Source organism: Pristis pectinata, chromosome 15 (assembly GCF_009764475.1).
Source record: "Pristis pectinata isolate sPriPec2 chromosome 15, sPriPec2.1.pri, whole genome shotgun sequence".
NCBI classification, from domain to species: Eukaryota; Metazoa; Chordata; class Chondrichthyes; order Rhinopristiformes; family Pristidae; genus Pristis; species Pristis pectinata.
The window spans coordinates 19,782,859-19,805,488 of NC_067419.1; the positions used below are offsets into that span (position 1 = coordinate 19,782,859).

Consider the following 22,630-nt stretch of genomic DNA (forward strand, 5'->3'; position numbering starts at 1 on the left):
TGATCCCTCATTTGATCACTTTTGTTCTTCTAGTTGTTCCAGAAGCTAGAACATGGGATCCAGGGAGAGAGAGCAGATTGGATTCATAATTGGCTCAGTGGTAGGAAGCAGAGGGTGATGGTCAAAGGTTGTTTCTCGGACTGGAGGCCTGGCAGTGAAGTGCCATCTAAAAGGTACTCCCATAATGTTGTTGGTAGGGTGTCAGTGAAGATGAAGGTGATAAACTTTTCCTTCTGGCTGGTAAAGATGGAAGGTGGTGACAGAGATGCTTTGACAAGTTACTTTAGTGCATTCCATAAATGCCATACTGCATCCAAGATATTTGAGTGGTTGACTGAGTGAATGTTCAGAATGGTGACAATCAAGCACCCTGTTTTGTCAGGTATGGTAATAAGCTGATTGAGGGTTATTGAAATCATGTTCATCCACAGGTCTGAGAATGTTCCATTGTGTTCTTGTGTGGCATGAATAATCTTTGAGCCCATTTCTGAATGTTACCTTGCTCTGCTGCATGTAGAGATAGGCTGCTTTTGTTTAGGAAGTTGTGGATGGAATTAAACATTGTGCAACTACCAGCAAACTTTCCCACTTCTGACCTTACAATGGAAGGAAGATTGTGGAGGAAGATGGTTAGGCCAAGGTCACTGCTTTGAGGAACCCCTGCAGTCATGTCTTGGGTCTTGGATTATTGATCTTCAATGATCACAGCCAAATTTTGTGTGCAGTGTATGGCTGCAACTAATGGAGAGTTTATCCCCAGAGCTGCATTGACTTCATTTCTTTCAGGGCTCTTTTATGCCACAATCCATCAAACATTACTGACGTTGGAGCCAGTGACTTCATCTTTGGATTTGTATGCCTTTTCCCCATATTTGAACCAAGATAGTGATGAGGCCTGGAGCTGCTGATGGCCCTGATGATGTCACTGTTCATTACTTTCCTGACTATTAAGAGCACGGTAATGAGATGGTGATTAGCTGGATTGAATTTGTCTTGCTTTTTTAGACTGGACCTAAGGAATTTCACACCCTGTAAGGTAGTTGCCAGTATTATAACTTTATAACAGTACACTTATAACTTGAGACTCAGCTACCAGCTCAGATACTGATGAAATCTCCACAACACTAAATGTGAGCATACTGTAAGATACTGCAAATATGTGCACTTTCAGCAAGCCAATCACATTAAAATTCATTGCCAAAGGTCACCTGACAGCCACTGGAAATGAAGTCCCCGTCCTGTACTGAGATTGCTGCAAGAGGTAGTAATTTTCAGCGACGATATCTTTTTTTTAATCATAGCCACTGCACAAATAACTTCTCAGTTCTGTTGGGACAATTTTTCTCTAAACACCTTTGGATGGACACCGCCTCCTCCTGGGATCTCTATTCACTTCCTCCTTCCTTTCCCATCAATTTATTCTGCTTTGCATTCCCTCTGCTCATTCTCTCAGTCAAGATATATTGTAAGCTGAATGATCACTAATGCAACCCTGTCCGGAATTATTCAGTTTGTCGAGAAGCCTTCAGCTCAGCAGAAAGTCCGACTGCACTTGTCACTCAACTCCCTGTACACACTTGCAACTTTAAAAAAAATTACATAGTGCAAACACATTAGTCACATTCAGGCAACAGCCAGAACTTGATGATCATTTTAGTTAATGCTGTTTGGGATCAGCTCTACTGCTGAAGTTGTGTGGAACCATGCAGGTTTAGCAGAGACACATGAGACTCATAATTAAGTTGAATGGTAGAGGAGTTCTAAGGCACTGAATTTAAAAATATGATGCAATAGGCTTATGGACTTAAATACCCTATTTCTGTTCATATATTCTGTTCATATATTTCTATGTTTTCTCAGTATGGTACTTGTATGTTCTTAGTGATAGATCAATTAGCATTAGTTTGTCAAGGCATGAGAATTTAATGAAATATTGTGTATTTGGTTCTGTGAGGTACAAACTTGCTTCAGCCAATTGTGTGAGTTCATTTAGCTTTGTCACATCCCTTGTATGAATTAATAACACCAAATTATTTTTTTTTCCAAGCATATGTGTTTGCAAAACAGTGATTTACTTGCACTGGATCCAATTTAGTATATTTCATTCACTACTCATGATGTGGTGTCCTCTTCATTAGAGAACCCAGTGGAACTTTGCAGAATACCATCAGTTAGTCAGAAAGCATGATACTATGCTTCCAGTTGTCTGTCATTTTAGTTTTCCATCTTCCTCCCAGTCTGACCTCTCTATCTTCAGCCTACTACATCTTTTCAATGGGTTAATGTAAAATTGAGGAACAAGACCTCATTTTCTAGCTATGTGCCTTACAGTCATCCAGTCTCAACATTGATTTCAATAATTTTCAGATTATCAGCAATTCCAATTAATGCATTTCACATTTCATGATTATTTGCTAATTTCATATTCTGCTTCTTGTAAATTCAACCTCCTCCAGATTTAGCTTTTGTTATTCATTTATCCCCATACCATCTTCTTTTATTTTTCGCTATTAATCCTTTTCTCATTTAATCATTCCACCCTTCCAATTTATCACAGACCTACCCTTTTGTTCTTTCCTCCCTTTCCTTCTTTTGCTGCATCTCAAAGCTTGTTTTATTACCAAATTTTCCTAGTTCTAATTAAAAGTCATTGACTGGAAACATGACTCTGTTTTGTCTGTACAGATACTGCAAAATCTTTTTGAGTATTTCCAAGACACTCTGTTTTATTTATGTGTTTATGAGTTTTTATAATTCAACTTTCCTTTTTTTCATGTTTTCTCCAGATCCTGACTGGTGAAGACTGGAACTCAGTGATGTATGATGGGATAAGGGCCTACGGAGGGCCATCTTTCCCAGGAATGTTGGTCTGCATTTACTTCATCATTCTCTTCATCTGCGGGAACTGTATTCCTTTGCTCCTTTAACAGCACTTAAGATTCAAGGCTTCCAGAAGATTTTAAGGACCCACCACATTAGTATTAAGTTCAACAGCTCTGTTGAAGTGAGCACTCGAGACACCATTGGGTGTAATCACAACAGAACTACAGGGATTGCTAACCAAGCTATTTTGGAATCAATGTCCTTAGTTTTAAAATGATCAGTTTCAGGACACTTATATGCAACATATGATCATTTTGAAGTTCTAAGGATTTAAAAACTGCATACATTGATAATAATAACCCAGAATTCAATTGCAGTGCTTTGCCACTATCTGCCAAATCTGATCTTACCTTCAGCTAACTGTGGGAGAGAATATCCTGAATGAAGGCAACTGCAATGAGATTGGGAAGGTCCTGTGCAGCGCAGGGCATTCAAGATTGTAAATCCTACAGAAATATTTGGAAATTTGGTTATGATCTCAGACTGATTGCTTATCAAAGCTGTCATGAATGTGTGTGTTTCTCTGACATTCACAAACATTTGAAATCAAATCACCACTTTTTATTAATTAAAATTTATAACAATGCAGAAACACTGCCAAACACAAAACAATTAAGCACATTTAAATTAAGTTAATCAATCAAAAATTTGCAAATTACCTGAAACTTGCCTTACTAATTCCCAGCTGTTGAATTTCATTGATTGATGAACTATTGTCAGATTTAACTTGCCATAGGTTCAGTGTAATTGCTGAGTAAAGGGTAGTTCGTGCTCCACCACTCGACCCCAGCATCAGAGTACAATGAATTTGACTGTAATTGACTGTAATGATCAGGTGTGCAGAACTACCAGTTCTTTTGTGGAAATTTTGGACTAACATTTTACTCTGCTGTCACAAATTAGACCTATTTTCATTATATTAAAATAATTTTAGAATGGTTTAGTACCTTAACATATGGTATGTTACTGTATATTTTTTGGCTGTGTTATTTAGTCATTTTGATAAACATGTCTCTATCTAGTTGAAAACTGAAGTCATCAACTCTATATTTGCCTTGACTCTACCTGCAAATAGATATACTTTTAAATGTATTTTTGGCCATTGCTGTGGACAATCTGGCAGATGCTGAAAGTTTGACTTCTGCCCAGAAGGAGGAGGAAGAAGAAAAAGAACGCAGAAAACTAGCAAGGTGATATCTTGTTCTGATTTTGCTTTTTGCTGGCCTATTGCTGGTTTTGTCCATGGAACTTCAATCCAGCTATGAAAAATTATTTGTTCTTAATTCAATATGCATCTAAATGCTTTGGTCTGCATTCATAAAAGTCAAAAAGGTATGCTAGGAATACAAAATGAATCATCAAAGATTTTCTTGGGATGAACAAAATGCTGGCAAGATTGGAGCATATTTCCCATCCTAATTGCCCTTCACTACAGTTCTTATGGTGTTAGCACTCCTAAAAATGGTAATGTTTCATTTTATTTCACTTTTTTACAACTGAGTGGCTTATGCAAAGATCATTGTGAGTCAGGCATGTTCTGTAAGACTGGAGTTTTTTCAGCCAAAGCACTTTGCACTGGCAGGTTCATTTCCTTGAATGATACCATTGAATGTTTGATTTTAATGCAAAGTAAGTACGTTTTAAATCATTGTTTTGCATTCGCCCACAAATTACTTTTTATTATACAAATTTATTGTATCCAAATTCACAGCTTACCTCATAGAGGTTGAATTCATCGATTCAAAAACTAGAAAGTGTTTTACAGGCAAGATATATACAAAATGGTGTGTGGCACATCCATACTCATTTTGTGCTTGGCATGCAATTTTGCCAAATATACAATCAACCAGGCATATTTGGTATTAAAATAAGAATTATTCTTATGACTTTTACAGATTGGTGGGGCTATGAGCTATTTTGGCTACCCTGAGTTGCTTCCAATGTTGGGGTGCAATTGATGTTACTATCCGTTGTGAATGCTGCAGTAAGATTTCTGAGGCAGACACTAATCAAGCCAGTGATCTTTAAAGGAACCCAAAATGCTAAATGTCTGCATTGTATTAAGACTGTGTTTGAATAGAAATGGAGGAATAAGTCTTACTAGTGATAGGAAAGGAGGGCAAAGAAATAAATGGTGATACCATCTCCTGTTGTCATGAAGAGGGTGCAGAGTGAAATAGATGTAAGGACTGAAAAGGAGGATAAGGTGCAAAAAAACCCTACATGGTGTCTCCTTCAGAATTCTCCTTCAGCATGGCCATAACTCTGTGTCTGCCCATGATACTCAGCATGATTTCTTTGATTGAGAAAGAGGATGTTCACACAGGCTTATCGGCAGCTAACCTCCTGTCTGATGCTCGAAGTTAGCTATTGCATCAAGAAGTTTGAGATTGTAAATGACCTCTTGTGAGGAGTTAGTTGTCTTTTATAATCTGTTTGCATCAGTAATTTTTCTCACCTTGAATCTTTTGGACAGGCCATCAGAAATGTTTGTTACTCATTCCATATTGTTCACATGATAAAAGAAAAGTTCATCTGAGGTGAAGAGATAGTCTGTCATTTTGGCAATGGAAGAGAAAATTAGAGATTTAAAGCAAATCTACCATTTTGTTACTCATCTGTTGAACTAAATTGGTGATCTCCTCTCTCTTTTAAGCCAAGTGTGACGAATCATAAATATAGGGGAAAACTAATTATTTGTTTACATTTCTTTTCCTGGAAGTGAGTGGTATGAACTGCACAAATTTTATTTACAGTGTTTGCTAACTTTGCTCAAAAAATTTACTGTTAGGAACTCTAGTCCAGAGAAAAAAACAACAGACATTGAGAAGCAGCCCATAGATGAGGAGAAGAAAGAAGAAAAAATTGAGCTAAAGACAATCACTGCAGATGGAGATGTGCCACCCGCTACAAAGGTTAGTTTAAAGGTCTTGCATATTTGGTGTTGAAAGCATCAACATTCTATATCTGTATTAAAATTTTTATTTAATTTTTGTGTGATACTTTCCTATACTATATTACTATTCTTTTGCCGATAAGGTAAACAGATGGCCTTCCAAACACCTTACAATGCAACTCTTCAACTGGTCATCAGAAAATATACCAGAGTATTTGGATGATTAACTCTGTAGTTCCCTCCCTCAGTTAGGCAAGACTCCTAGAGCTAGTTGCACCATATTCACAACAAAAATAAACTGCACTATACATGTTTCATGTTTTCTTGGTGTCAATTACTAATGTTGCATCCTCATATTTGGGTGAGATATTCATGTTTGCTAGTGTTGTATTTATGGCATCAAACTTGAAATAAGAATCTCAGCAGCAATGCATGTAAAAGGGAGTCAGGCAGCATCGCTGACAACAGCGCGTCCCTTCCCGATGAGCTTAACACATTCTATGCAGGTTGTGAACAGAAAGGTATGAGAATGTCACCACCCACCCCAACAGCCTCCAATGCACCTGAACCCACAGTCACCATTGCAAACATAAGATCAGTCTTCTGGAGAGTGAACCCACAGAAAGCAACTGGCCTGGATGGTGTCCCTAGCCGTGTCCTTAGATCCTGCGCAGATCAGCTGGCGGGGGTATTTGCACACATTTTTAACCTCTCCCTGCTTCAATATGAGGTTCCCACCTGCTTTAAGAAGACCACTATCATCCCGGTACCTAAGAAAAACAAGGTAACATGCCTTACTGCCTGGTGGCTCTGACATCCACCATCATGAAGTGCTTCAAGAGGCTGGTCATGGAATGCATTAACTCCAGCCTCCAGACAACCTCGACCCACTGCAATTCACCTACCACTGAAGCAGGTCTGCAGCAGATGCCATCTTCTTGGCCCTACACTCATCTCTGGAGCATCTGGATAGTAAAGACACCTATGTTAGACTATTCTTTATTGACTACAGCTCCGCCTTAAATACTATAATTCCAAGCAAACTCATCTCCAAACTTCTAAACCTCAGACTCAACACCTCCCTTTGCGACTGGATCCTTGACTTCCTAACCAACAGACAGCAATCAGTAAGGATAGGCAGCAACACCTCTGCCATGATTATTCTCACCACTGGTGCCCCACAAGGCTGTATCCTCAGACCCCTACTCCCAATACACTCACGACTGCATGGCCAGATTCTGCTCTAAATTCATCTCCAAGTTTGCAGGTAAAACCACCGTAGTGGCCAAATCTCAAATAACGATGAGTCAGAGTACAGGAAGAGGATAGTGAGCCTAATGACATGATGTCATGACAACAACCTTTCCCTCAATGTCAGCAAAACAAAAGAGCTGGTCATTGACTTCAGGAAGGGGGACGGTACACATGCTGCTGTTTACATCAACAGTGCTGAGGTCGAGGGGGTTGTCAGTTTCAAGCCCCTCGGAGTGAACATCATTAATAGCCTGTCCTGGTCCAACCATGTTGATGCCACGGTCAAGAAAGCTCACCAGCGCCTCTACTTCCTCAGAAGGCTAAAGAAATTTGGCATGCCCCCTTTGACACTCACCAATTTTTACCGATGCACCACAGGAAGCATCCAATCTGGATGCATCACGGCTTGGTATGGCAACTGCTCTGCCCGGGACCACAAAAAACTGCAGAGAGTTGTGGACACAGCTCAGCACATCATGGAAACTGGCCTTCCCTCCACGGACTCTGTGTGCACCTCTTGCTGCCTCAGTAAAGCAGCCAGCATAATAAAAGATCCCACCCATCCCGGACGTTCTTTCTTCTCCCCCCTTCCATCGAGCAGAAGATACAAATGCTTGAAGATATGCTCAAGGACAGCTTCTATCCTGCTGTTATAAGACTCTTTAATGGTTTCCAGTACAATAAGGTGCACTCTTGACCTCACAATCTACCGTGTTGTGACCTTGCACCTTACTGTCTACCTGCACTTTCTCTGTATTGTAACACTTTATTCTGCATTGTGTTATTGTTTTACCCTGTACTACCTCAATGCACTGTTGCAATGAATTGATCTGTATGGTCGGTATGGAGACAAGTTTTTCATTGTACCTCAGTACATGTGACAATAATAAACCAATTTACTAATGTCCAGAATTCATCATCAACAAGATTTTCAATGAAAGAGATCTTAAAAAAATGACTATTGCTCCACTCACAGAAGGGCCAACTTTTATTAATGTTAAAAAGTAATGTTACTGAAAAAAACAATCACAGCAAACTTGCATTCTACATTAAATGAAAATAAAAAAAACTGCAGTTGCTGGAAATCTGAAACCGAAACTGAAAATGCTGGAAACACTTTGCAGATCAGGCAGCGTCTGTGGGAAGAGAAACAGTTAATGTTTCAGGTCCAGGACCCTTCATCAGATGTAAGAAAGAGAGAAAACGAGTTAGCTTCAGTAGCAGAGAAGGTGAGGGAGTGTTCAGTAGAATGAAGGGAATAACTCTGATAGGGTAAGACCAAATGAGTAAATTTATCCGTAGGAGTAGTACTTCAAATCAGATTATGTTTCTTTGTCAAAATTATTTAATTACTTGAGTTTAAATTCACCAGCTGCTAGATTTCATTACAGTATAGAAGGAGGCTATTTCAGCCCATCACGCTCATGCCGGCTCACAGAGCAATCGCATTCCCTGTAACCAGATTCCTATGGTGGGATCTGAACTCACAACAACTGAATCAATGGTCCAGAACTCTGGCAGTCAGTTGAATAAATTAACTACTACACCATCATTCCTGACATTTACTGCCATTGCAAGCTTTCCCAAAGTATAGCCATTCATAAAATGCACTTATGCAGCCATTTCAGTGTCCATTCTCAAAATGTAAATATTCTTTAAAAGGAAGTACATTCTCTTATTGTTCATTTGGTGATAGAGCATAGGAGGATTTTCCACTGCTCAATTCCAAGTTTTTCATCTTTAACCAATCACCACTTCCTTTCATCTTTCAGGCATCACATGGCCTGAAGGATAACTTTTGGGGTATTAGGGCTATTTCATGCACAAGTGGATAATCATTCTACTGAAAGCACCAAACATACCAGAAAAGCAGTGCTACAATTATAGCTAAGTTACTATTCAAGAGCTTAGTGGACATCACAATAATCTGTTTAGAATGAGATTTCCCTATCTAGACCACCCTGGTGGTACTCCACAGTATAGCAACCATACTGTCATTCTTTGTACAGCTGTTCTGTGTTTTGCATAATTTGACAACGTCAGCAATTGCCTGCCAAAATCTGGCAAGGGGAAGACTAGCAGGTAAGACAGCAAGAGTAGCACATATCTTGATGGAAAAGAGAGCCATATGGAGTATAACATGAAAGGGAGAGGAGAGTGACTGATAGAGCACTAGGTACGTGGCAACAGGGAGTGACAGAGGGAGGGAGGAGTATAGAAGCAGCTTATGCACTTCAGTAAGGTAGTGTTTAATAAGGAAAAGGTGTTAACAAAGTGAGAAAGGAGGTGAATGCAAGAACTGTAGATGTATTGAAAATGTCAAGTTGGAAGGACTCACTTTAACCAATCTTATGAGGGCATGAAAATCAAAAAATTGCAGATGCTGGAAATCTGAAATAAAAAAATTGATGGATTCACTTAGCAAGTCAAGCAGCATCTATGGAAAGAGGAACAATGTTTTTGGTTAAAGAAATTTCCCATTTCTGATTAAAGGTCATTAGTTTGATACACACTCTATTTCTCTACCCATATATGCTGCCTGGCCTGCTGAGTGTTTATGGCATTTTCTGTTTTTACTTGTGAGGTCATGATTTATATGTTTAACACTGATCACCACTGCAGCCAGTGTAGCTTGGAACGGAGAGTTCACTGCAGCCTCCCGTTAGGGTCACCTGCGGGTATCCCTGAAAAGACTAATGACCCCACTTGAACAGAAAATATCCTCCTTCATGTGACATGATTGACAAGCTTCTCCTGGTCCCTTTTACTAAACCCGGAAGCAAACTCCCTGGTCTCATATGTATTCAAGAACTTTATTTTTCTTTATTCGAGAAGAAATACATATGTAAGCTATCATGTTGCTTGATGTAGCACATTAAATATGTTGGGGTGCAGTTTGTTCAGTGGTGTTTTAATTGCTTTGGCAGGTGGTTTTGTATATATGTACCTTTAGGGGCTGACTTATTGGATCTCAGCAGTGTATCTTAAGTGCTGGCAGTGGCAAGGAATTCAACTAGAGCTTTTCAGTAATATCCACTGTTTCTGAAATAGCATGGCATTAAAAGACAAAGCCTGACAATGCTGTTTTCAAAAGGTGTGTACAACATTCTGATCTTTTTTGAGCTTTTCAAAACCATTTTAACACCAAGAAAATAGTGCATACACATTTGCAGCCAATAATCTGCAGTGATCATCTCTCACTGATAGCAACATGAATAATAGTTTGAGAATTTTTCTTTTGAGAATGTTCAGACTTGTAATTCAAATGAATTACATGAACTGTGAGATTATTTCTGAGGCTACTGCTCCCTCTTGCATGTCACAAGATCACAAGACAAGGGAGCAGAAGTAGGCCATTCGTCCCATCGAGTCTGCTCCAAAGAAAAGGGAAAAAAAAGGAAAAGGTGGGGGGGGGGGGGGGGCAATGAAAAAAAAGAAAAAAAACTATTCTAACCCCAATTTCTGGCCTTATCCCCATATCCCTTGATACCTTGACGAATTAGATATCTATATCTCTTCCTTAAACGCCTCCAATGATCTAGCCTCCACTGCTATACGTGGCAAGGAATTCCATAAATTCACTACCCTCTGGCTAAAGAAATTTCTCCTCATCTGTTTTAAACTTGTACCCTCTAATTCTAAGATTGTGCCCTCTGGTCCTGGACTCACCCACCAAGGGAAACAGCTTGGCCACATCTACTCTGTCCAGTCCTTTCAACATAACAGAGCATTGGACAAGGAATTTAAATATAAATCCAGAGACACCTCTATATTGCTTAAATACCTGGATCATCTTGGGTGACGTAGGAATCATATAGCTTTGACAACTTAGCTGGTTTGGATCACACTAATTTTAGTTATTTGAATCTTAATTCTATTGAATTCACTTTTCTGTTCACAAAACCATAAAAATCATATAAGGCGTTGTAACTGGAAGAATGTGCAAATATTGACAGGGCCAAATGAGTACACAAGTATGCAAAATGGTATAATCCATATATTGAAGATTTTACCATAATTTATCTCAAGAATAATTTAAGATGGGTTTCTGCACAGACAACATCTGCCAAACATCTCTATTTTAGGGGGGGACTTCTGCCAGGAACTTCTCATTTTAAAAAAGTCATTATTGAAATATTGCCCAGATCCTGCTGTTCCTAGAGAACCACAAGCTAACAACTTTGCATAGTTTTCTGACTTCTGTGCATTGTATCTAACCTAGACAAGGCACCAATCCAGGGATGGAGCTCAGCTGTGCTGAGCAGCAGGGTTGGATCCACTTTATTTTTGGATTATCAGCTTGGCATAGGACCCACTGACATGAACTGAAAAAGTAAATGGCTTGCCTTTCTTTTCTTTATTTTAAAAAATGTAATTTTGAACTAATTTATATGAATTAAAAATGTTTTTGAATAAATGCATTTCTAAAAGTTATTTAAACCTATTTCAATTGATTTTAAATTACGCTGATTATCAAGACATAGAGAAACATTTATAAAGCCCTTTTGTCAGCACATAGTGTCACAAGCCACCTGGTTAGGCAAGGGGCAGCGCCTCATTACCTACCATTCGAAGCCTAGTTGCTGCTCTTGGATTGCTTCCCTCCAGGTCAATTGGACTGGTGAGGCCACAAGAGGTTAGTGTGACTGTGGGGAATGAATGTGAGGCAAGGACCTTGTTGAACATAATCCAATCCATTACCAAACCCATTGTCCAAAAGGATAGCAATGTGAAATTATACATGTCCTGAAATTGTTTCAAACACAAAAACCTGAAGGGATAACTGATTTCTGAACAAGAACATTTAACATAAGATATGTCTGGATTGGGAAAGGGCTTCAAAGGTTATTATTGGTTAAAAACATATTTCAGTGAAGTGTGACTAATTGGCTTGAAGCAATCAGTTTTCTTTAGAATCGTTGATCATGTGTGATACTCTTTCTTGAATACTGGAAGTTCTATTTCCAAAAGTCACCAATAGTCACCACGCATTTTACTTTCCATGTGTCACAGATTGGTTTGGATGACTACCAGGTTGAAGAGAATGAAGAGAAGAATCCTTACCCATCCAATGAATTTCCAGGTAATACTTACTCAAATTTTACAGGGAAACACAAAATCTGTTTTTATTCTCATCTTGTTAACTCAATTCATGTGTGTTTTTAATTGGATAGAAAGAATAGGATATGGGAAATGAGGGGAAAGAAATAAGGAGCTCTGCCATGTGTTTCCTTCAAGGAAACAGATGGCAGAGCTACTTATTTCTTTTCCTATTGCCCTTTTAGTGAGGGAGTCTCATTGTCGGGAGTAAGATACCAAGCAAAGGAAAAGCCCCAAGATGACAAGCAAGCAGATGATCTATTCATAGGTATCCAGAACTAGTTACCAAAAATTGTGCAAGAAATTTGATTTTCTTTCTGGAGTTTACTCAACCTAAGGTAAGTAAAGGAGAGAAACCTGAAAGGGATGGCCAGTTGGGGGGAGTGGTAGTGTGTTGGTGAGCATTGGGGATGGGAATGGTGAACCTTGCATACAGTCTGGGTTTAGTTTGATAAAAGAGGAAGAATTTATTCTATATGTGAACATATTTGTGAACTAGCATAGCATGATCTCCTGATCAAGAAGCATGATGTACCTATAGAATGAAATATGTAAGATACAAAGCAATCAAGTTATACTATCAAAAACGATTTTAATTCTGTATTTGACGTAGTGAAGGGCTTGAAATATAAACTATTATCTTTGAGACAGTAATTGATAAAAGGAAGTGCATCAAATTAATTGTTCATTATGATGGCTTCTGTAATTAAATGAAGAAAATAACTTAAAGGTAAGGCAGGAAGGTAGTTCAGTTCATCTGTTGTTGAATCCTTGTGCTGAACTGATTTAGAAATATGATTTTATTTAAGTTTTAATGTACTGAATACAAAAGAGGCAGTAAAATTGAGGGATTCTAATTGCTTTGATAATAACTGGCATGGTAGCATAGCGGTTAGCGCAACGCTATTACAGCGCGAGCGATCGGGGTTCAATTCCCGTCACTGTCTGTAAGGGGTTTGTACGTTCTCCTGTGTCTGCATGGGTTTCCTCCGGGTGCTCCGGTTTCCTCCCACATTGCAAAGACGTATGGGTAGGTTAATTTGGGTTTAAAATGGGCGGCGTGGACTCATTGGGCCGGAAGGGCCTGTTACCGCGCTGTAAATAAAATCTTAAAATCTTAAAAAATCAGTCAAGACAAAAGATATAGAGTTCAAAGAATGCCTGAATAGGATTCAGGAAAATTTATTAAGTCAAGGGGGATGCATAGAAGGCAACTCTGGATTTAGTTTTAGGGAATGAAGTTGGGCAAGTGAAGGGAAAACAAAAACACAAATTCTGGCACTCAGCAAGTTAGGCCATATCCATGAGAAGAGAAACAGAGCTAACATTTCTTCTTCCATCGTCTTGTGTTTTTGTTTCAGATTTCTAGCATCTGCAGTTTTATTTTCATTTGGGTGAAGGCAAAATCTGGGAGAGCATCTTTATGATCGTTATCAAAATGCATTTAGGTTTAGCATTGTTGTGGAAAAGGGCAATGATAAATTAGAAGAAAAGGTTCTAAATTGGGGGAATGCAAAATTTACTAGACTGAGAAAAGATTTATTAATAATGGATTGGAATTAGCTATGAAGGTAAATCAGTGCCAGAGCAGTGTGAGGTGTTCAATAAGGAGATTCAAGGCATTCAGTCTACACATGTTCCCAGGAAGAAAAAAGGGTACACAAAAACTTGGACAAAATGGGAAATTTGGGTTAGATGCCATGAGCCCAATACCGCAGAAATTCTAGATGATAGAAAGTATGAGGGTTCAAATTAAAGGGGCTGTAGAAGGTAAAATAATGATGTGAAGTGAAAGAAAATACGAAGACATTTTATAATTGCATATATATAGCAAGAGAATAAAGGGACCAAACTGGTAACTTAAGTATGGAGTTGGATTTTATGGGTAAGCTGTTTAATGAATATTTTGTAGCTGTCTTCACAAAAGAGGGGGACAATGTTGATATCGCAGTTAAGCAGGAGGAGGTATATTCAATCTGATAAGTGTAGTATGAGAGAGGAAATCTTCAGAGGTTTAACATTTGAATATTGATAAAACCCTAGGCCAAGATAAAACATATCCAAGGTTGTACAAGGAAAAGAAGGAAGAAATTATTGAAGTGCTATCCACTGTTTATCGATCAGCTGTGGCTCCTGAATTGGTGCCAGAGGATTAGAGGACTGAATTACATTGTTATTAAAATTGTGATCTAAATTACATTGTTATTTAGAAAGTGAGGAAGGGATGAACCATGTAATTGTGGAACAGATAATATACCTTTATTGGAATAATTTCAGTAGGGCAATATAAACCTTCATTTCAAAAGACACTGATTAATCAGGGACAATCAGCATGCATTTGTTAAACAAAGGACATGACTGACTAACTTGATGGAATTTTTTGGAGGCAGCTAAGGATAAAACTACTTGAGAGTTGGGAGCAAGCTGGAAGCAGGACAACTCTATATCTTTATTACAAGCATGTTGTGGAGGGTGTACCAGAGTTTCAGAAAAATTACTTGTTACGGCAGGACTGCTATCAAGACAGCTTATTCAGAAATGATGAGGTTGGCTACTCACTCTGTCTATATTTGTCCAATGTCCCTGTATTTCATGTAGGTACTGTCTTGCACATACTAATAAGCACACTGAGAACTTGTGACACAAAACGCAGATGACATTAACAGAATAAGCTATTGTAACCCCATTAACCCTGACAAAACAGAATAACTGGAGCAAAAAACTGCAGGTGTTGGAAATCCAAAACTAAAACAGAAAATGCCAGGAATTTTCAGCAAATCAGACAGCAGCTGTGGTGAGAGAAATGGATTCAATGTCTCAGGTCAATGACCCTTCATCAGAACTAGAAAAGTGAGTACAAAAAGCCTGTTTTAAGTTACAGAAAGAGGAAAATGTCAAGTGCACAAAGGGAATGTCTGAGATAGGGCACAGCCTAAAGTTGGCAAGGCATCCTTTACATTAAATACAGCATTTAGAGACAGAACAGAAAACAAACAAAGGAACAAATTGAAACTGAAGTAGGACTGGTTACCTGAAATTATAGATTTCATTATTGAGTCATGAGGGCAGATAGAAGTTGGGCTACTATTCCCTGAACTTACATTGGGCATTATTGGACAGTGTAGGAGGCCAAAGATAGAGAGGTCAGAGTGGGACTGAGATAAGGAATTAAAATGACATGTAACTAAAAGCACAGGACCATCCTTGCAATCTGAAAGGAGGTGTTCTGCAAAGTATGCTAATTTCCATCCTGTTGACATATTAATACATTTTGATGACAGTTTTGGTGCTGCTTCCTGCACACACAAAGAACTTTCAAATATCATTACCTTTGTTTGCAATTTTCACCCTGCTCTTAGTTTCACATGAGTTTCCCATCCCTTTCTTGACATCTGTATCTCCATCTCAAAGTATAGGTTGGTGACCAATATCTATTGGAAGCCCACTGATTCACATTCACCCTGTTTCCTGTAAGGACTTTGTTCCATTCACTCAATTTCTTAGTTTCCAACACATTTGTTCTGATGACATGACAGTCCACACCAATGCCTTTGAGAAAATGTCCTTTCTCCTTAGCTGTGGTTCACCTCTATCATAGTTGATCTGGCTCCCAACTCTGTCTCCTTTGTTAACCCCACTTCTGATCTTACACACTCTGCTCACTGCCAGAGCATGGATGAGTTTCTCTTGTGTTCACCTTCCACTTCATCAGCCTCTATTGTCTTTCCAGGAAAGGTTTGCAATTTATTTGCACTTCTTCCAATTTGTTGGGTGTTTCCTGAATTTTCTGTTTTTACTTTTTCACTTTTAGCAGAATAAACTTTCTTAATTCTATTAACACCTCTATTTATCTGCAACAGGGTCAATGAGGGCTGTGTTTTTGATGCAGTATACATGGATTTTAGTGAGGCATTAGACAAGGTTTCTCTTGACAGAAATCTTAAGAGTCTGTGGTTTTTAAGGAATAGTTAAAAATTGGATCCAAAATTGGCTCAGTTGCAAGAAACACACAATAATATTTGTCAGATATTTTTGCAACTGGAAGGCTGTTTCCTTTGGGATTTCACAGGACCCCATACTCACCATTTGTAGTATGTATTAATAATTTATATTCAAATGTAGTGGGCAGGATAAAGAAGTTTGCAGATGATACAAACCTGACTGTGCAATTGACAATGAGGAAGAAAGTTCTTGATGACAAGATGGATTGGTCAGTTGGGCAGGGAAGTGGCAAGTGGAATTCATCCATTGTGAGGTAATGCATTTGGGAAGGTGCAATAGAACAAGGAAATGTATAATAAATGGGAAGATATTGAGACATGTAGGAGAACAGAGGGGCCTTGACTGTCTGACCACAGGTCCTTAAAGGTAGCAAGACAGATCAATTCCTTCCTCATTTACCAAAGCATGGAGATCGTGCTTAAATGGTATACAATACTAGGTTGGGGCACTGCTTGAGAACTAAGTATAGTTCTGATCACCACATTATAGGAAAGATATGTTGACTCTGGAGAAGGGGCAAAGCAAATTTCTGAAAACGTTGCCAGCACTGGTAAACATCAGCTCTCAGGAAAGATTGGATAGACTGCAATTGTTTTCTTTGGAACAACAGTGGCTCAGTTGAGATCTAATTGAGATGTATAAAATTATGGGGGCCCTAAACAAAGTAAACAGAAAGGACCTATTTTTCTTAGCGGAGAGGTCAAACAACAGCAGGGAGTTTGAGGTGGGAAATGAAGCATAAATTTTAAATAATTAGTAAAAGAATTACAGGAGAATTGATTATTTATTTAACCTAGAGGGTATGAGGCTTCTGACCTCTCTGCACGAAAGGGATGTGCACTTGAAAAGCCATGACTTGTGTGACTATGGATCAAGTGCTGGAGGTAGGGTTAGGCTGGGTGGCTCTTTATCAACTGACAATGGGTTAAGTCACCCCCTTCTGTGTTATAATTTCTTTTATTTTCTATGCTACTATATAACCCACAAAATGTGTAGTATTTCTTAAAACAAAGTGTCATAGGCAATGAAAATAGCCTGCTGAAATTTCACAGTATATTTGTCAAAAAAGTAGCACAAATGAATAACTAAATAAATATATTTCAAAGAATTACTCAAGCTAAATAATTTGGAAGATGTTGTAACACAGATTTGAGAATCCACAGTAAAAATAAGATATTACAGTGGATGTGTTGCACAAAAGATAATGGACTAAATTGGAATATTTTGTATGAAGCAGAAGACATCGACTCAAATTGGTAGAAGATAATGCAGAGGAAAGTGGTATTGGTTTATTATTGTCACTTGTACCGCGGTACAGTGAAAAACTTGTCTTGCATACCAGTCGTACACGTCAATTCATTACACAGTGCAGTTACATTGAGTTAGTACAGAGTGCATTGATGTAGTACAGGTAAAAACAATAACAGTACAGAGTAAAGTGTCACAGCTACAGAGAAAGTGCAGTGCAATAAGGTGCAAGGTCACAACAAGGTAGATCGTGAGGTCATAGTCCATCTCATCGTATAAGGGAACCATTCAATAGTCTTATCACAGTGGGGTAGAATCTGTCCTTAAGTCTGGTGGTATGTGCCCTCAGTCTTCTGTATCTTCTACCCAATGGAAGAGGAGAGAAGAGAGAATGACCCGTGTGGGTGGGGTCTTTGATTATGCTGGCTGCTTCACCAAGGCAACAAGAAGTATATTATCTTGAAACTGAATTGATTATGTTATATACAGGAAGTTGTGCAGACTTCATCAAATTACAAAAGGGCACCATACTTTGTAGCTCTGATAATGCTAAATTATAAAATTGTTAAAAAGCAAGATAAATCTCCTTACTAGGATGAATTTACTAAGCCAAGGAGTAAAGCATAGAATGGTTTAGATACCACTGATGAAGTCATGTCACACATTGAAATATGTCACACTTTTGAATCTAGCAGCTATACTAGAACCAAATAAGCACTTTTCTCTTAATTAAGGGCGCCCAAATGAAACAAGTGAAGGCAAATTTTTTTTAAAAACTGGTTTGTTTCATGCTAAATTTATGTCGTTGTTATAGTCTGCCAAGCATTCAGGAGAAAGTTTATAATCGACATCTAAAAGAAGTCAGGATATCCTGTCAATATATGGATGTAAAGGCTGAAGTTAAATTTCTGCCTTCAGGTGATGATGATGAAGATGAGCCAGAAATGCCTGTTGGACCACGCCCTCGTCCACTCTCCGAACTGCATATAAAAGAGAAGGCTGTCCCTATGCCTGATGCTAGCGCTTTTTTTATCTTCAGTACCACTAACAGGTATCAACCATTATACCTTCACAATGAATGTAATATACACGTTTAACTTGCAAAACATGTCAAACTGATATTGCAGAATGAAGTGTAAATGATTTCTCATTTGTTATGCTCCTGATCTCAGTTATGGCGTCAATGGAAGGAGCAGATAGCAGGAAGATGCTATTAATTCCTAAATGTAAATACGATCAGACAAAAAGCCACAATGGATTGATCACCTGTCCTTCCTGATGATCACTGAATGACACTGGCAAATGTCAAGAAGCAAATCAGTGGCCCATTTTCTTTCCAGTGCTCAGAGAAGTATTGGGAAAGAAGGAGAGGTTGCAAGAACTTGGCCATCTGTTTCAAAGTAATTTTTTGAGGGTGTGTTAGAACTTTTTACAGTATGTTTCAATTAAACATATGTGAAATAGAATATTCCATTCTCCTGCTTACAAATATATCAGTGTTTCGAACAGAGTACCAGTTTCAAGGCAAAAATATTTGTGTTGGAGATGGGGGAGCGGGAAATTAGAGTACCCCTTCTGAAATAGCACAGATAATAGAGCGTTACCTCATAGTTGCAGTAATCTGGGTTCAATCCTGATCTCCGGTGTTGTCTACGTAGAGTTTGCACATTCTCCCTGTGACCGCATGGGTTTCCTCTGGATGTTCCATTTCCCTCCCATACTCCAAACTTATGTTGGTTACAGCTTCATCGATATTATCCCTAATTTTGGTGTGTGTAGGAGAATCAAGATGAAGATGATGACCATGTAAGAGAGAAAAATGTTAGAGGGAAATAAGTGGAGGAACGAAATTAATAGCATTGCCAGTGTAGGCTCAATGGATCGAATGGCTTCTATGGCAATAAATATGTATAAAATATATAATTCTTGAATGCTATGCTTGAATATGCCTGAATATCAGATGAAAAAAGCAAATTGTCCTCAGCACCCATGCACAGGCTCATTTGGGAGGGCTTGTACCAATTCATCAAATAAATCTTATCTCCAATGCTCTGCTGGAAATACAGCTATAATTCATATTTTACTTAAGGATTTAAGAAGGGTGGCAGGAGTGGTTATAGTAATAGCTATTAAAAATTAAATGTAGAATGAGTTAGATATGGTTTGTGATGTATGAACACTTTTGATCCATTCAATAAATGTCTGTTTTTGCTGATAGATACAAAATTATCTAGAAATATGAAATGGGAACTGGTCATAAAAAGCTATCAACTTGAGTTTGTATATCTTTCTAGACAAGCACTGGAGTTAATCTGTATGTAAAATTTGGTAGATTTTCAATATTATTTGAGAATTGATTCCCACAAGGTCTTACCATATTTACACTTTCCTCAGAGGTATGGAATAAGGTATACTGTAATGGCATTGTATTTTTCACTTGATTGCTATTATAAACTGAGGATTTGTTATACTGGGGATGTTTTGTTTTCCTCTTTATTGCCGTTGCATTGCTCGGAAATGAATTTCAATGGGATGGATTTCATTTTCCATTAATATTTGTATTCAACCTTCTTAAGGAAAGCAAGTCTTTGTAGATATTGGCAGAGTGATACCATGTGACAAAGCAGGAAAACAAATAATAGTCTCTGATCACCCCCTATTATTGGTGTGAGATATAAATTGCCAAACAAAATATGCTGATATTTTATCTGGCAATTTTTTGTAATATCATTATACTTTTTGGATCATATGTTATTGTATAAACATTGTATTGTGAAATTGGAGTATAAGCTGAAAAACTGAAGTAATAATCAATAAAACTTTTCAATTCTATATTTACCTCATTCAAACTTCCATTATAGGTTCCGAGTGCTATGCCACAGAATCGTCAATGACAACATTTTTACAAATCTCATCTTATTCTTCATCCTCTTGAGTAGTATTTCTCTAGCAGCAGAAGATCCTGTACATCAGGACACCAAAAGAAACCAAGTAAGTTCAAACATACAAAGATTTGAGATTGATTTTATTTCTATTGTAGTCGAATAGTTAAAGCACGAATATGCTCTTGTTCTGTTTGGTTATCAAAATATCTACCTACAATGGCAAATATAAAAGTAGGTTCTGGAAATATAAATAAAAAATGTTATTGTGACTAAACTAAGTGGAGCATCTGTCCATGGATGTCAGCCATAATACCCACATGCAATTAAGTCTTTCACACAGAATAAATTGATTTTATATTTGAAAATAAAGGTAAAAATTAATTGTAAAAATACACAAGTTTGGAAATAACTGTGTTTGGGATTCATTTGACTTTAAGATAAGCCAAAAGGTAGTTCCTCAGTTGCTGGACATACTAGGGACAGAGCACTCAGAATTCATAATGTTGTGGCTGACCTATGAAATGAGGTTATGGTTTAAGGACAGACTGAGTTTGTCAAGTTAAGTTCAGCTTATCCTTTCAGCTTACAAGACCACCTCCATTCAATCCACATATCACCCAGAATTAAAAATCATTTTTGACTTCAATTATTCCCACCACTTCCTGTGCTCAGCCTCCTATATTATCCTAATGAAATTAAGTGTAAGTTCAAGAACGAGCACTCCATCTATCAACAAGGCATCTTAAAACTCTGATTGCTAATCCTTTTTGCTGAATTGTGATGAAAGATCATTGACTGAAACGTTAATTGTTTCTCTTTGCACAGACACACCTTGACCTGTCTTTGTTTTTACTTAAAATTTCCAACATTTGTAATGTTTTTCTTTTATTTCTCTGTATCTTTTTTTCCTGTTTCCTCAGTTCTTGTCCTTCTCTCAAGCCAATGACGTTCCTATTCATGATAATCTCTCTGTCAATACCTGTTCATCCTTGAGTTTATATGCTATTTATCTTATGTGATTCATTTAATCGAGGTAGAGCTGTGCCAATACACCTAATTATTTATGTGCCTTCCAGTGTTCACCGTTCTGATAGCGCTTGCATCCTTTTTTTTAGATTGTTGATGGTATTTTAATGTGAAACTGTCTATTTACCCAAATGATTGTTGAAATTTTTGGGAATTATTTTTAAGTCTGAAGAGAGCCTCTTTGAATTGCTGCCATGAGTTTGCTCCCCTGTACTTTTGTTGGATTTTATTTACAGAATTTACAGCTCCCAAGGAAATCCCCCTTGATATATATTTTCCAATATATAAACCTTTAGTGCAGGTATTTTATTTTAAATTTGTGGAGCCACTTCTGAACTACTGCCTTTAAATCATGTTAGAGATACTGTGACTACAGTTGGTTTATATCTAACTCATCCGGTACATCTTCCATGAAAACTTTGCTGTATATTTTCACTTCTAAAATTAGAAAAAGGATTCAAAAGTGTTTGTGTTAGTAAAGGAATATATACAAGGTAAACACCAGTTTGAAACTGTAATCTGATGTATTCAATTATGGTATTAAGTTCTGTGGCCTGACAGATAGTATTAATTTCAATTGTATTGTAGAGTAGTAAATTGTCTAACAAGCCATGAGGAAGAGGCACAACGGATTTGCTGCTTTTTTTATGCTCCTGTAGTATATTCATGGTCACTGATACCTTTTAATTTACATTCTGATCGTTAACTTTTGCAATCATTATTAAAAAATGTTGGATTGAAATTAATGTTAAATTCTTCTTTTGCAGGTCCTTACCTATGCTGATTATGTCTTCACTAGTATTTTTACAGTGGAAATTGTATTAAAGGTAATTACACATGAATTGTGTCTTGTGAATTTATGTATTTATTTTCATTTGTGATCAACTGCCACAAAAAGACATAAGCAATTCCATGTGAAGTTTTAAGGAAGAGGAAAATCTTATGAAATTAGTAACTGTCTTGTCATAGGAGGCAGAGGGTCACATTAAGGTAGTAGTGGTAATAATGCATTTGAGCAAGGATCTATTCTCTATCACCTATTATCCAGATTATTCATAGACAATTTGTTGAAGGGAGCTTAAAACAAAAAATTTCTGAAGATACCTAGCAGGTCAGACAGCATCTGTGGAGAGAGAAACAGTTTAGGTTAAAGAGATTTTATCAGAACAGAAAAGAGAGAACTGAGAAAAGTTAGAGTTAAGACGGATTTTAAGATACAGAGTAAGGTTGGGCGTGATGAGGGAACAACAATTCTTTATTACTTCCTCATACTGTCCTCCAGACTTCAACAACACTTTTTGGTTTCCCAGCCTGTGACCATCAGAGATATGAGGCA

General features: G+C 37.8%; 1 protein-coding gene across 3 annotated transcripts in view; it reads left to right on the forward strand.

Annotated features, from left to right (window-relative positions):
• The window catches only part of cacna1c (calcium channel, voltage-dependent, L type, alpha 1C subunit), a 550,322-nt gene that overhangs the window by 330,353 nt on the left and 197,339 nt on the right, over positions 1-22,630 (forward strand). For all 3 annotated transcript variants that reach the window (XM_052030488.1, XM_052030489.1, XM_052030490.1), the window contains 7 exons: positions 2,787-2,907; positions 3,959-4,073; positions 5,675-5,798; positions 12,047-12,116; positions 18,302-18,434; positions 20,245-20,374; positions 22,062-22,121. In XM_052030488.1, coding sequence (XP_051886448.1) covers positions 2,787-2,907; positions 3,959-4,073; positions 5,675-5,798; positions 12,047-12,116; positions 18,302-18,434; positions 20,245-20,374; positions 22,062-22,121 — 753 coding nt within the window. The remainder of the gene's footprint in view (positions 1-2,786; positions 2,908-3,958; positions 4,074-5,674; positions 5,799-12,046; positions 12,117-18,301; positions 18,435-20,244; positions 20,375-22,061; positions 22,122-22,630) is intronic.